The 14,969-nt window shown below is 39.8% G+C and overlaps 2 protein-coding genes across 2 annotated transcripts in view; both read left to right on the top strand.

Moving 5' to 3' along the window:
- The first annotated feature begins 3,075 nt into the window (after positions 1–3,075).
- LOC117519513 (DNA-directed RNA polymerases I, II, and III subunit RPABC3-like) lies at positions 3,076–5,431 on the top strand. Its single transcript, XM_034180830.1, has 4 exons — positions 3,076–3,165; positions 3,497–3,590; positions 4,364–4,447; positions 5,028–5,431. Exons 1-4 carry the CDS (start codon positions 3,117–3,119, stop codon positions 5,305–5,307), a joined length of 507 nt encoding a protein of 168 aa, XP_034036721.1. The 5' UTR covers positions 3,076–3,116; the 3' UTR covers positions 5,308–5,431.
- A 5,678-nt stretch (positions 5,432–11,109) lies between these two features.
- Positions 11,110–14,969, top strand: part of mfsd8l1 (major facilitator superfamily domain containing 8-like 1) — a 35,054-nt gene continuing 31,194 nt past the window's right edge. The window contains exon 1 of the mRNA XM_034179995.1: positions 11,110–11,256. Within this exon, the coding sequence (XP_034035886.1) occupies positions 11,181–11,256 (76 nt within the window). The 5' untranslated portion in view covers positions 11,110–11,180. The remainder of the gene's footprint in view (positions 11,257–14,969) is intronic.

The raw sequence follows: 14,969 nt of genomic DNA, 5'->3' as shown, positions 1-14,969 counted from the left end.
AGAGATGCTGTAATGCAGAGGAAGCTTTTTCTGCGTACATGCCACAAACAGTCATTGAGGTATGCTAAAGCACATTTGGACAAGCCAGCTTCATTTTGGAATAAGGTGCTGTGGAATGATGAAACTAAAATTGAGTTATTTGGACATAACAAGGGGTGGTATGCATGGCTGAAAAAGAATACAGCATTCCAAGAAAAACACTTGCTATCTACAGTTAAAATTTGGAGGTGATTCCATCATGCTGTGTGGCCAGTGCAGGTACAGGGAATCTTGTTAAAGTTGAGGGTCACATGGATTCCAGTCAATAGAACAATATTTGAGGGAAATGGTGATATTGTGTATGTGGAAAAAGTTTTAGATCTTTGAGTTCATCTCAACAAAATGGGAGCAAAACCAAAAGTGTTGCGTTTATATTTTTGTTGAGTGTATTTGAGAGCGTTATGTAGGATGGTATCCTTTATCCACTGACAAAGTTTGATCTTGATCTGACCCAGATTATAGATTTTGTGACCATTCGGTGTGACTACAGGTGAGTCCCGTTAACTTGTGCATGGGTAAGTCGCGATTCGGTTTTACTTGCAGTCAAGTTGTGGACCCCAAAAATTTTGATTTGACTGGTTTTTAGGGGGGATCGTTAGTGTGTACAATTCTGTGGACAATGATTCCTTGTTCCTCTGGATGATGCTTGTCGTACACACGCCCGCTGTGTGTGTGGCCAGTGCGTGTATAAATTCTTGCCCAGTCTACCATCCTGGCAGAGCAGCAGTTGCAATGGGCAGCTAATCTCCCTGCACTCGCGGACTGAGCGGTACAGGATGTCCTTCCTGTCTACAGCCATCAGACTGTGTTGTGTCTGCTTCTGACTGCCTTTTTTGTGCCCTCTGTTCATGGCCAGGTCACTCTTTAAAAAGAGGTTTTAAATCTCAATGAGTTCTTTAACATGGTTAAATAAAGGACATTGATCTGAGGCAGTAAGGATTCAAAGAGTCACATCCAAAAACTTCAAATTATCAGAAATCTTCCGCACTGACAAACGCCTCATGCCTGACATGCAGCAGCCAGCCTAGGGGAAAAAAAGATCCCAAACCCACTCCAGATGAAAAACAGCATAACTGTCTCGCTTCCTGCCGACTCACTGAGTCTTTTAAACTAGCGTGTAGCGCCCTCTGCTGGTAACAACAATTCATTACACCCTTGCCACTTCCAGAGACCACAGAATCACGCTTCAAATGGTCGAAACCATGGCAAGCTAAGCTGATTTTAAGTTTTTTGGGTCAAACTTATAACTCGCGGTTTCAGATAACCCACGGTTTGATTTTTGTGGACCCCAACTTGCGCGAGTTAATGGGGCTCACCTGTATTCAGTTAACTTCTCACCTGTGAAATTTTCCACTAATTCATACAAAACATCAACTTCTGCCATGAGTGTTTTCTGTCTAACTCAAAAGCGGGCTGACCTCATTCAGGAACAGTGACTCAACACAAACGCATATCAGTACGCTTTCGCTTTTAGGTTCGTCTTCCAGAAAAAAAGGGGAAATTAACCAATTTCATTCATACTTCCAAAGTTTCTTGGTTAAATAATCTGGTCACTGGCTTCAACTGGTTGGTTTCCTCTGTTCTAGTTAGACACAGCAAGCTGGAGGGTGTGGCGTCGCCTGCAGTGAAGGGAAAGACCCTAGCTTCAATTTCAATTTATTTAGTTTTATATAGTGCCAAATCACAACAAAGCTGCCTCAAGGCGCTTCACACAAATAGGGTCTAACCTTACCAACCCCAAGAGCAAGCAGAGAGGCAACACTGGCAAGGAAAAACTCCCTCTGAGGATATTGAGGAAGAAACCTCAATTATCCCACACTCAGAGAGGTGACCCACTGCTTAGGACATTCTAACAGTGGTTTTTACAAAACACAAACTCAAAACAACATAACATCATAAATGAAGATGCATTTAATGAGACGTCCATGCAGGTATTTACATCACAGGCAGGGCTCATCTAGCATTCCTTGCCATCAGTGGGCCTGTTCCCGTGGCAGAGTACATCCCAAATGCGACTGCAGTGTGCTGCATCAACTAAGGCGTGGCATCTCGCAGTCAGTCCACTACCCTGCGGTCTGTCGCCGTCAATCCTGCAATCGTATTCAACGTTATCCGCACCTTGGACAGAGAGAAAGCAAAATCGGTCGGCCAGAAAAACTACCCTTAAGGTATAATTCATCAGCATTAAATCACCAGGAAAGCAGAGAAATCCTAAGGTGATTGCTGGCCGCTAGCCCCAAGCTTCCTAAGAGACCCGGAATTTAGATAAAAGAAGATAATTTACCACTTTAGTGTGATCTGTCTCTGTTGAATGATATGTTCTAAATGCAGACTGCAGTGGCTCAAAGAGATTATTCTCAGTAACGTGGTTCACAAGCTGCTGTGAAACCACTTTGTAGAATTTAGAACAAAATGGTGGATTTGAGATCGGCCTGTAATTTTTCAATACACTTGGGTCAAGATTAGATTTAAGTAATGGTTTGTGCCTTCCTGCACAGATCATCAGGAGGGACACAGTCTGTGGATATGAGATGAAATATCAGTGATTTAGGGAAACAAATATGCACGCGTCTATAATAAAACTCTGCAGCGTCGTACTGTGTATTCTGTGAGCAGTTCTGCACACCGAAACATCATGCGGGTACCCTGCGTTTCAATACAAATACCTGTACTCTGACACCCCTACTGGGTACTGTTTTTTTTGTTTTTTCCTTTAGTTATGTGTGAGACATCAGACATCTGCCGTATCTCATGAACATATGCGGAAGTAAGTTTGTCGACGTCAGGCTTAATAGTTCCGATTGCAACATTGCAAATTCCTGGAGGGTCTGATCAAGGTCTTATCTGATGTTCTTATTTTTATGTTTTTAAGAATGTCCAGTGAATAACATTCATGATCTACATGTTTGTTGTCTTGCTTCATTTATTTGTTTGTATTTAATTGTTCAATAAATTATATTTCTAGCTCTGTTTTAACTGTATATCAAGCATGGTTTTAGACTCGCGGATAAATTAATGCAGTCTTTTCCATGATTGTTGCAGTTTCTCGTCTACATTGTGAAAGTGAGTCTTTCAAGATGGACCTCATCTTAGACGTCAACATTCAGATCTATCCTGTGGATCTTGGTATGGGTTTGGTTTTTGTTTTGTAATTGTTGCATTAACACATGGGGAGAACACAAAACCAACAAGCATTTTATTGGTTTGATTCTGTTTGCTAATATCGCAAATTAATCTCCTTTAATGTCATGTTATGATTCATTGGGAAAATAATGGAGCTTATGCAATAATGTAGTCACCATGACTAACTAGTGTTGGCAATGTGACTTAATGTCCTTCATCTCCGTAATTAAAGACTCCTTAAATAAGGAGACGAAGGACACTGAGTACAAATGTAACCACTCAGTGTTTCTGTGTGTAGTAACATGAAGTCTACTTTTGCAATCATATTGTTCAGGTGATAAGTTCAGGCTGGTTATTGCCAGCACATTATATGAAGACGGAACACCAGATGACGGAGAGTACAATCCACAAGATGACCGGCCATCAAGGTATGATGTTTCCTTCCATTAATTAAGTCACTGGATCCCAAATTGGGCAGCGCACGCGGACGAACATGAAATAAATACATTTAAAAATGTCAGTGGGAACAACTGAATTAATCAGTAATTTGTGTTGATGTAAGACAATAAAGTTGCATTTAATCATGAGCTATGCAAGAAGAAAATGATGTGAAGCAAAAAAATGTACAAATATTTGACACAAAAGAAAATCAAAATGGGTGATGTATATGAAGGAAACATGCTAGTTAAAATTAAAAAAATAAATAAACATGGTCATACGTGTTCCTCAGGGTGTAAATCACAATATTCTGTTGTGATAATTAGAAAGTCACAATTCAGTTCAAGGATTGAAGAGGACTGATATGAGGTGAACATAGACATATATTGTAACACAGTCTTGCCATAGGAGTTTCACAACCAAGGCATGGACCTTTTGACTTTGGGTGACTTTCAAAGGTCAAACTATTTAAGTTGCTGACCAGACAGATGTCAAAGCTGCACAACCCATATATTATAGCGTCAGTGAATTACAAAGAATTGATTTGTATGACTGTCAAATGTCATTTGCAAATATCACCCGTTCTATATTTTTTTAACAACCAAGAGCAGAATTTCACATAGTTTGTTAATCAGTTAATTTGGGCATGTAGAATAAATTAAACATAGCACACCACATTCCTTTAATGATGGTCTTATATGTGATTTTTAGTTCATCTCTCTACAGTATTTGTGCTTATACTTCACCTTGTGCAAATATTTAGAGCGGACCAGTTCGACTATGTGATGTATGGGAAGGTGTACAAGATTGAGGGCGATGAGACTTCAACAGAAGCGGCCACACGCCTGTGAGTGATCTCCAACTAAGCAAAAATAATCAATGAGTTGAATCACCGGACTAGCAATTAAACTGAAGAAGTCCTCTTCAGTTCGAGTTGTCCAGGTACTCACAAACTGGAAACCATACCCGAGTCTCCTCACAGAGATCTAAATAATGACTGCACCTGTTTATGGTTAACTAACTACATCATCATTATTACCAATGCCATCTGACAGAGACTGGCATCGTATCTTTATGATGTCATAAGGTAAGAGTATACAAATAAGGTTTAGTGTGAGTTGGGTTTCCACCTGGCCATAGTATCATCTTTTTATCCACACTTCGTGATGTTATGTCACCTCTTTATCCTCTGTATCTCCTGTTGGATGGTGGAGGTAATGAAGAACTTTTTCCACGAAAGTTGAAATGTTTTAAAATTACCTCCTAGTCCAATGTTTGGAGTCAGTTTAATCAGAATAGTTATTAATGTACTATTGTTCAAATGCTGTTAATATTGGTGTATCTCGGAGTTACTACATTTTTCTCTGTTCATGGTCATCTCATTGATTAGTTTTAATGCAACTTGGTGATTGTGTTCCTTCTTTTAGCTCCGCCTATGTGTCTTACGGCGGCCTCCTCATGAGGCTGCAAGGAGATGCAAATAACCTCCACGGCTTTGAGGTGGACTCCAGAGTATACCTCCTCATGAAGAAACTGGCCTTTGAAACCCACCTCTACCCCACTGCCCACACCTGCTCTTTCTACATCATGGCCCTCTGTAAGGCTGCAGTGTGCTTCATCAGGTGGTTGTATTATGCCCCCTACTGGACCAGTTTAGAAAGGCAGGAACATGCACACTGTTTTCAGCTGCCCATATTTGCAATGTGACAAAACAGCTTATCACAGAAAGCATCATGTGGATTTGGTGGACAAGCACAACATTTTTGTCACCGTTGTGATCCAGTTTTTTGTTGTGTGTCTTAAAGAAGTTCACCTCAAGCCATCTGTTGACAAACTGTAAAGATTTTTTTTAAATAAAAATGAATCTGATGTCGTTGGGCACTTCAAATCATAGTCACGTTTTGTGGATTTCTAAACATGGTCAAATCAGAGTGCATTTCTATTCTATGGAGGGTGTGCACGTGGCGTAGTCAAACCTGGAAGCCAGCAGTATACCAGCATGCTGGATGGTAAACAAAGTGACAGCAGCCGTGTTCGCTCATCCATACATTGCATTGTCAGAACTCACAAGGTCGACAGTGGGACAGTCCATGTGTCAGAACAGGACTCAAACAGAAAAAAATGTCATGAACCAAACTGTTTGAACGTTTTAAGCCTGTCTGAGCTTTTTTTTTTTTTACAATCATTAGAGGTGGTGAACGAGTGGTGTTGTTGGATCTGTGTTGGACGACAGGAGCCGCAGTTTTAGATTTTAGAAAAAACGTCATGAATCAAACAATTTTAGACTGTTTTCAGCCCGTCGGGGCTCCATGATTGCACTCATGTTTGTGGAGAACCTGGTGCTAAATTGCTAAGGGGAGGTGATGGTCTAGTGGTTAAGGTGTTGGGCTTGAGTCCAGAAAATCATGGGTTCAAATCCCCGCCTGAATGGAAAATCACTAAGGGCCCTTGGGCAAGGCCTTTAATCCCCCATTGCTCCCGGTGTGTAGTGAGCGCCTTGTATAGCAGCACCCTGACATCGGGGTGAATGTGAGGCATAATTGTAAAGCGCTTTGAGCGTCTGATGCAGATGGAAAAGCGCTATATAAATGCAGTCCATTTACCATTTACCATAATGTAGCCACAGCTGCCCTGGGGCAGACTGCCAATCTCTGAGCATCACCTCATTTATACATATTCATAAATAAGCATGCTTTTTGATTGTGGGAGGAAACCGGAGTGTCCGAAGGAAACTCATGCGGACACGGGGAGAACATGCAGACTTCACACAGAAAGGGTGGGAAGCGATCCCACAACCTTCATGCTGTGAGGCATCAGTGCTAATCACTCAGCCACTGTGCTGCACAAAACAACTCACCTCTGCTATGATGATCTGAGACACATCTTGTGATGATCTTGTTCATCGACCTTGCAACGAAGTATCTGTATCCCTGACAAAATAGTTGTATATATATCCAGGTACTGAATAGCAGGGACATACTCGCATGCCAGCAGCTCTGAATACATCCACAAAAAATACAGGTCCCGAAGGCCAGTCCACAATGTTCATCATATGCCTATCCTAAACTGGCTTTCCAAAAAAAAAAAAAATGCTGTAATAATTGACTACTACTTTCAGCTATTTCCCCTCTAACATGGAGGTCTACTGTCTCAGGTCATGTCAACTTTACTGGCAAGGTATGTCAACACATACAAAGAATTTAATGCCGGTTGCACTTGCTCATTGTACTTTCATAACCTAAATAACTAGACACAAACAGGACATGGATGAGGTCTGGAATAATAAAATGCTGTTTGGACAGTACAGTTGATGGGGTGGTAATAGTGAGTCACTATTAGCACGTTCACGTGAACACTGCAATTATGAAGTGTAAAAGAAGTAAATAGAATAAAGTGCAACAATTCTAACTTAGAAATTAGTAAAAGTATAAAACAGCAATGAAAATAGTGCAAAGTATATGGATGGATGGATGAATGGATAGATGTTCATGAAATATCAAGACACTGATCCTAAAGCAGTGAATGAAGAAGGACTATCTGTGGGGGGATATATTTCCTTTTTATAGATAAGAGTTCAGGTACAGAGTCTTAAATAAGATGAGAGGAGTTCACACATTTAACAGCCACAGAGTACGGAATGTTTTAAATATGATTTGATGAGAAAAATATTTGGTACATATGAGGGGAAAAGTAGGGCATGGTTCTCCATATTTTGCATTGTGAGAAACCAGCATTTCTCAACATTTCCGGCAGTGAATCAAAGCTTCATCACTGTAATTTTATGCCATAGCATTTAAATAAGGGATTCACAATATTATATTGCCAATATGATCAGAATTTGCACTGTCTGGAAACAATATAGAATTTCTGTCCCTGATGGGTTGAAATTCAAGCGATCAGACACAATGACCTATAGTTGGTACCGATGTCATACATCAGATACAGACTTCCCCCGAGCTGTGTGAGGATGCTTCGATGGACAGTGGCTGCCGGTTGGAGTAAAGAAAGGCAGTAGAGAAGCTTGAATCTTCGACTGGACTGGGTTGCTTGACGCGAGGACGTTTCGCTTCAAATCGCAGAAGCTTCCTCAGCTAAAATTCTTGCTCTGGTGGTCTGACTTCTGTCTTGATTCTTGTAGAGAAGAATAATCAAGACGTCACAAAAGCTGGAGTTTTAAACCTAACCAGACCCCTCCTACCGAGAGGCCGACTGCTATAGGCCAGTGACTAAACAATAGCTCTAATTAGCACCTATTGTGCTCTAGTTAGCACCCTCCTAATGACAGGGCAGCTGTCCCTCCTAATGATGGGATGGACCCTCTCTTGATGGCTCCCTTGACGACTCTGCTGATGACGTGAATGACTCATTACCATAAAGAAAGGCAGTGTGATGTGAAATTTGAAAGTACGTACAGCTTTGTTAGAATGTCTTATTTCCATGTGGTTACAAGTGGATAAAAAAGACAGCCTTTGTCCTGTGATCAAATATTTTTGAATGACTTTTTTTTTTTGTCTTTTATGTGAGTTTCAGAGTTATGGCTTCCTCCTTGGTTGACAGACTTTCAGGTCATGGTGATGGAGCGCACTCTTAAAGGTCAACAATCTTTTGATCTCGTGGTCAGAAGTTCATTCATATACTAAGATGTTTTTGTTGAATAGTTTGTACAGTTGCTGGCGGAACAATGAAACTCTGCGACAGCTCCTTAGGAGGAGCCTGAATTGTGGAAATCCAGAATTGTGTACCATAAGCCTTAGCTTAATTTTTTTCTTTCCTTTTTTCCTTTAAACTTAATGCAGCATAAATACAGCCAAAGGGTCCCCCAGTTAACCCATAATTAGGAAGTCAGAAATTCAGAAGCTTGGACAGTAATGCCATCAATTTCTGTAACAATAACTTTACACAGAAATAAAATGGAGATTGACTCGTATTGACAAAATGGAATATGTATAGTCGGGGAAAACGTGAAAGTTTGTAGCAAGTGTGTATGTAAACTTATGCTCACAACAGAGGTTGTGGGTTGTGTTTGATGGCAACACAGTGAAATACGAACGCACAAACTCAAAATCAAATTAGGCCTGAAAGAGCCTGTTTTTGTGCATGTAATCGATGTCACAAGATGGAGAGAAACGCCACTAGTGACTCAGGCGATGGGCCTTAACCCTTTACTGTGTGAGACACGGGGCCAAGATGTGCAGTGTTGAATGCTGGAATGACAGCAGATACTTCCAGGAGGAATGTTCAGGTTGATTTTTGAATGATAACGGTGCTGATATGTTGTATATGCACATAGACTTTTGCAGGTGTGTAATATCTTTAAATGTGACAAATGTCTTTCACAAAAATTTTTTTACACAAAGACCAACACTTGCAGGAACAGTTCGGTTATTTTTCTCCTCAGCCAGACAAGATGTTTCTGACGTTGTCTCTGGTTCAAGAGTTTCTTGACACTAGGAGTGTGACGCTTGCAGCTAATTTCTTGGACTTGGATTTCTTGGCTTTGCTTAACAAACCTTTGAAGGCTGCAGTCAGTGCAGCAGGTAACAGAATATTTACAGAGGAATAGTGCAAATTGTGATAGAAGCACCAAATTCAGCACAAATACACCTTAGACATTGCTCTTGTGAAGAAAAAAAAAAAACGATTGCCCATTTAAATTTTCATTAAGCTGCCAGGTAGGGGCCAATTGAAGAATTACACAGGGGTCAAAATTAAATATGCTCCAATCATATTGAAAACTACACCATATTATTTGTCTGATGACAAAGATTCCAAAAAGGAATAGTTTGAACAATCTGTGACTGAATGTTATGGAGTTATGGGATAAACAGCAAGAATGGTGACAAAGGTCAATTTCAATTTGTACAGGGGTCAAAAGTTAAAGTTGCTCTAATTTTGGTAAAAAGTGATGCAAATTATTGGTTTCTGTGCTGTGCTCTAGATGCTGGTATGTATAGCTATCAACATGCCAAAGTACTGAATAGTGGATCTAGTGGGTAACAGTGCTTAAAAACACAAACGACAACTATACCCCCCCCAGGTAAAACTAGCTTCTGCCCACTCAATCATCTTCAACTGCTTATCCAAGATCAGGCAGCAGGGGCAACAGCTCCAGTAGGGGGCCCCAAACTTCCCTTTCCAGGGCCACATTAACCACCTCCGACTGGGGGATCCCGAGGTGTTCCCAGGCCAGTGTGGAGATATATTCCCTGAGGTCTCCTCCCAGCTGGACATGCCTGGAACACCTCCCTAGGGAGGTGCCCAGGAGGCATCCTTACCAGATGCCCCAACCATCTTGGCTACCTCCTTTCAATGTGAAGGAGCAGCAGCTCTACTCCGAGCTCCCCACGCATGGCCGAGCTTCTCACCCTATCGCAAAAGGAGACCCCAGCCACCCTCCTAAGGAAGCCCATGTCGGCGGCATGTATCCACGATCTAGTTCCTTCGGTCATGACCCAAACCTCATGACCATAGGTGAGAGTAGGAACGATGATTGACCAGTAGATTGAGAGCTTCGCCTTTTGGCTCAGCTCCCTTTTCATCGCAACACAACGGCAGAGTGAATGCAACACTGTCCTTGCTGCGCCGAATCTCCGGCCAGTCTCACGCTTCACTGTCCCCTCACTCGTGAAGGAGACCCCGAGGTACTTGAACTCCTTCACGTGAGGCAAGACCTCATTCCTTACCTGGAGTAGGCAATCCATTGGTTTCCTGCTGAGAACCACGGCCTCAGATCTCGAGGTGCTGATCCTCATCCCAGCCGCTTCCCACTGAGCTGTGAACCGATGAGTGAGTGTTGGAGATCACAAGCTGATGAAGCCCACATCATCTGCAAAAAGCAGTGATGAGACCCTCCTCCCCCTGACTACACCTTGATATCCTGTCGATGAATATCACAAACAGGATTGGTAACAAGTCGCAGCCCTGGTGGAGGCCAACCTCCACCAGAAACGAGTCCAACTTAACTGCCCAGGACCCGAACACAGCTCTCACTTTGTGAGTACAGAGTTTGGATGGGCCTCCTGCTACCCGTGGTGATGACAAAAACTTATCCAGGGACCTGTTTAGTTGTTCCCAGGAAAACAATTTCAAAACTACTTTAACTTGAAATAAAATCTTCTCTGCCAAAAGATTTTATTGACTTGAGAAACTAATTTCCTGAACATTTTAAAGGTTTTATGTCAGATGGTGCAAAGGAAATGACTCATTAGATGTTCAGCAGTAAAAAGTCTTGATTTTGGGTCGTAAAGGGTTAACATATATTCAGCCCGTGAAGAAGGAGCTTCATGGGCTTTAAACAGTCACCGGGGTTCGGACTGCAGAGACTTTCTTCAGGTGCACGCGCTCATCTGACATCCGGAAGTGATGTTTGTTTGACAGGTCGCTGCTGTGACGTCACTGCGTGTGTATTTAACCTGTACCGGCGCGGACTCGGGTTTGTTGTCGAGCAGACTTCTGCTTTAGTTTAAGTTTAGCGGGCCGGAGGTTCAGGCTTTAGGGCTTTTAGCTGCTCGCTGGATAACAGCGGAAAGTAAGGTCAGGTTTTGGAGGTTGATGGTCGAAGGTTCCAGTAACCAAACACGATGGATGACCCGCGGAGGAAGACTATGACCTTCATCGCCATCGGCCTGATCTTCTTTTTTAACGGCGTGGAATACGGTGAGATAACACGCACGCACACACACGGAAACGTTTTCACGTGTGTAAGAATATTAAACGCATTCCTGGATTAAAGTATTAAATGCAGGACTGAGAAAAACATTTATTTTACAAACCTAAAAAGACAAAAAAAAAAAAGTTACTTTAAGTCATTAAAATGTGACTGTTTAAGTGTCTTACAGTTTATAGTAAAACAACATTGTATTTAATTTTGAAACTTTATTGACTGAACATATCAGTAATTGTTGGTGTGTCATTTTGGCACCAAATATTCATATATACTGGCTGATCCTCATCCTGATCAGGATACATAAGTGGGTTTTAAAGTTTGGTTTAATGACAAGGCGGAAATGACCAACAAAGTTTCCATCATCATATATATATATATATATATATATATATATATATATATATATTTCAAATTGTAGAGATTTGATTTTAAGGAAGATAATTTTAGAAATTTTTAGAAATATTTATATTCAGAAGCCTGATTTACTTTTATTTGAAATGGCATAAACAAATTAAAATGTGTGAAATGCTAAAAGGCCCAATACTTTTGGAGGGCACTGTACATATATACACACACACACACATATAAAAATATGCGCACGCTGAATCACAATACAAACATCATAATGTCCAATAAATAATTCTTACACTCTAAATGAAATATTGTAATTACTTATCCAACAAATCCTATTCATTTTAAAATGGGGAAAAATTCTGTGCAGTTAGTTGTAACTTGTTACAATTCCCTTTTCTAGTTTAAACAATCGTGTTTTGTGGAGCTGGTTGACATAACTGGATCAAGTAAATATATCCTTTTTTTAAGTGTAGTATACTGAAAATGGTTTGTTGATAGGGGAAAAGGTCAGCTTTTTGTTTGTTTGTTTTCATCCAAATACATTTTTTTTTAATATAAACTGTATTTCAGATATGGAGATTTAGATAATTTAATCATTTCAATGTAAATATTATTTTTTGGCTTGAACCATAACTGTTGTTATTATTATTATTATTGTTGTTGTTGTTTTTATTATTTTGAGACATTTGTGGACTCAAATAAATGATTAACCAGTGGTGTAAAATCATCAAAATTGCAGCCCTACTAATTCCCAATTAATGTATTCTGTTTATTATGCAAATATAAAGTATTCCAGAATTTGGCATGGACCTTATTGGAATTATGTTCCTCTGCAAAAACTCCAGAAGTGCACAAAGCTGTCTGGAAGAGGAAGCAATGAAGAAATTGCTAAAGATTTTATGCATTTTTAAAAAACAAATCCAAAATAATTTGAAAGGTTAATAGGCAACTAAGACATCAGGTTTAGGGCCTCGTTCTGTCACCGGAAGATTGCAGCACTACTCCAAAAATAGAGGTCTGTTTTTTTTGGAGGGCACAAATGAGTTTGTTGTGATTTGGGTACTGCACTGAGCAAAATACATTGTGTTGTCTGGTAGAAGGTTTTCAGTGTCAACAGATTAAATCAAAATAATAGAGAAATTAATTTGTGATTACTGTCCTTTTTTATTGTTGTAAAATAGCCAGTGCTTGACACAAATGCGGAGACGCTAACAAATTGAATATTTGGGAACAGCATCCACTAATGGATGCCACGTGATGCATGAGACGGAACATTTAAACCGTGAAAACAGTCACTCAAGCCCAACTATGATGTGAAGCAACAGAGAAAGTCAAAGACTTGTACAACGTAAAAACAGCCAACAGAATCATCACAAATGTCAGTTTAATTATACTTATTTTATGTCTGCTCAGTTGTCAAGCTGCTGAAGTAATCAGGACGTAAAGCGTCAGTATTTTCTGAAGGCATACAGGGTGGCAATACTGTTTTAGTTAAGTACTACAGTGTGTGCATGTTTCTATTTTCTGGTCACTCTCACGGCACCGGGATGTCGTAAATGTTGTGAGAAACAAACATTCATTTTGTAAGCGATGTCATCTTCTTCATTGCAACACTGCTTGAAATAAGTCAGGACATTTCCAAAATTGCATGTTCTTCCATCAGTCCTTTTCTGGAGTTTTGGGTCCATTTTTGGGTGTTTCTTCCAACTCTGTGATTGAATTATTGTGTTATCATGAGAATTAACATTGGTTTGTGTGATGATGTGACTAAAGGCACTCACTGAGGAGATTAGTGGGCTGTTGTTGCAGTTGTTGTTCGGCTTCAGTAAAAAGCACTGATAAGGTCAAAGTTCAAAGCTGCATTTGTTAAGGTTGCAATTTAATCAAGAAACCGTAGATAAATGCATCCCCCCTCTGTTTGCCCAATTGGATTTTACTCTTGTCTGCTCTGTCAAGATGGTGACATAATCATGAGAGTCATCTTTTGGTTGTTTGTCAGACAACCGATTGTATTTGTAGTCTGTGTTCCCTTAGGCAGTTGTGGAATTGGTTTCACTTTAGGTGGCAAAAGAACACTGGCAAGCCACTCTTGGTATGTCGTGTCGTACACACATGGTACGTATAGCTAGGTAGAGGTCATTGAAGGAGTATATGAAGATTAATCAGAATAATTCCAAAAAGGTGTAGCTTGTACTAACCTAGGCACAAAAGTATTGATTTATGGGGTAAAAATGGTGGGGAAAAAAAAGGCCAATTCGAGTTTGTACAGAGAGAAATGATGAAAGCTTCTCCAGATTTAATTAACAAAGAAAAGATGAAAATTACTCTGAGTTGAAAAGATTTACAAAAGATTAGATTTGAATGCTTGGACACCAAAATAAAGGTTGAACGAGGTCAATCCATGACCTATGACACGTGGTGGCTGCTGACCAAACATTTTGGTGAAGCAACAAACTGTTGTGTGGTTAACACCAGCTCTATGCTGGGGTGAGGTTGAATAATGTATATTAGAGCTGCAACAATTAATCAGATTAAATTAGTCACCATTGATTTTTGGAATTGGATTGTTTTGAGTCTTTCTTTTAAATGTCCAAATTGTGTGATTTCATCTTTTTAAATAAACATATATTCTGGTTTATTTCCTCCTCTGATATTAAACTGAATATTTTTGGGTTGTGGACAACACAAAATATTTGAGGACATTGTCTTGAGCTTGGAGAAACTGATAATTTTCACCATTTTCTAGACAACACAGCTAATTGATTAATCCAGAAAATAATCAGTAGAATGATTGCTCCACATCTGATAATTATTGTAGCAATATTTTTTTGTCTTGTAAAGTGTTCAGTTTGGTGTGACGGTAATGTAAGTTTTACATAACTACACAGTGAATCAACATAATTAAAAAATATTAACACTTTCTGTCTCCACAAAAAAGAGGTTAATCAAAGTGAAATTATTTTGTATCAATTCAGTGAGAGGACAAGTTATCAACTACATTTATGAAAAATAGTTGTTTTTTTAACTCTCCCTGGATTAACCATCATGCTATCAAGTTTGCACAAGTAGCACATCAACAAAGTAGGATAAGTTATGCAGAGATGTTTATTTGTGAGTACAGTTCTTCCAAAAAGTAGTCACAATGTTTTATATAAATATTTCATTTCAGTGTGCTTTTACTCATTTAACTTTGGACTTGTATCACAAAAATAATTTTTCCCTTCAAAAGACAGTGTTGAATTGCATTTATTTTCATTTGTTAAGTTGTCTTAAAAAATAAACATCTGTAGCCAATTTGAAAGCATCTATCTATAAACCAATAAATGTCTGTGTGTGTGCGTGGCTCACG

The sequence above is a fragment of the Thalassophryne amazonica genome, chromosome 10 (assembly GCF_902500255.1).
Source record: "Thalassophryne amazonica chromosome 10, fThaAma1.1, whole genome shotgun sequence".
Taxonomy (NCBI): domain Eukaryota; kingdom Metazoa; phylum Chordata; class Actinopteri; order Batrachoidiformes; family Batrachoididae; genus Thalassophryne; species Thalassophryne amazonica.
This window is presented reverse-complemented; position numbering and strand designations above follow the sequence as displayed.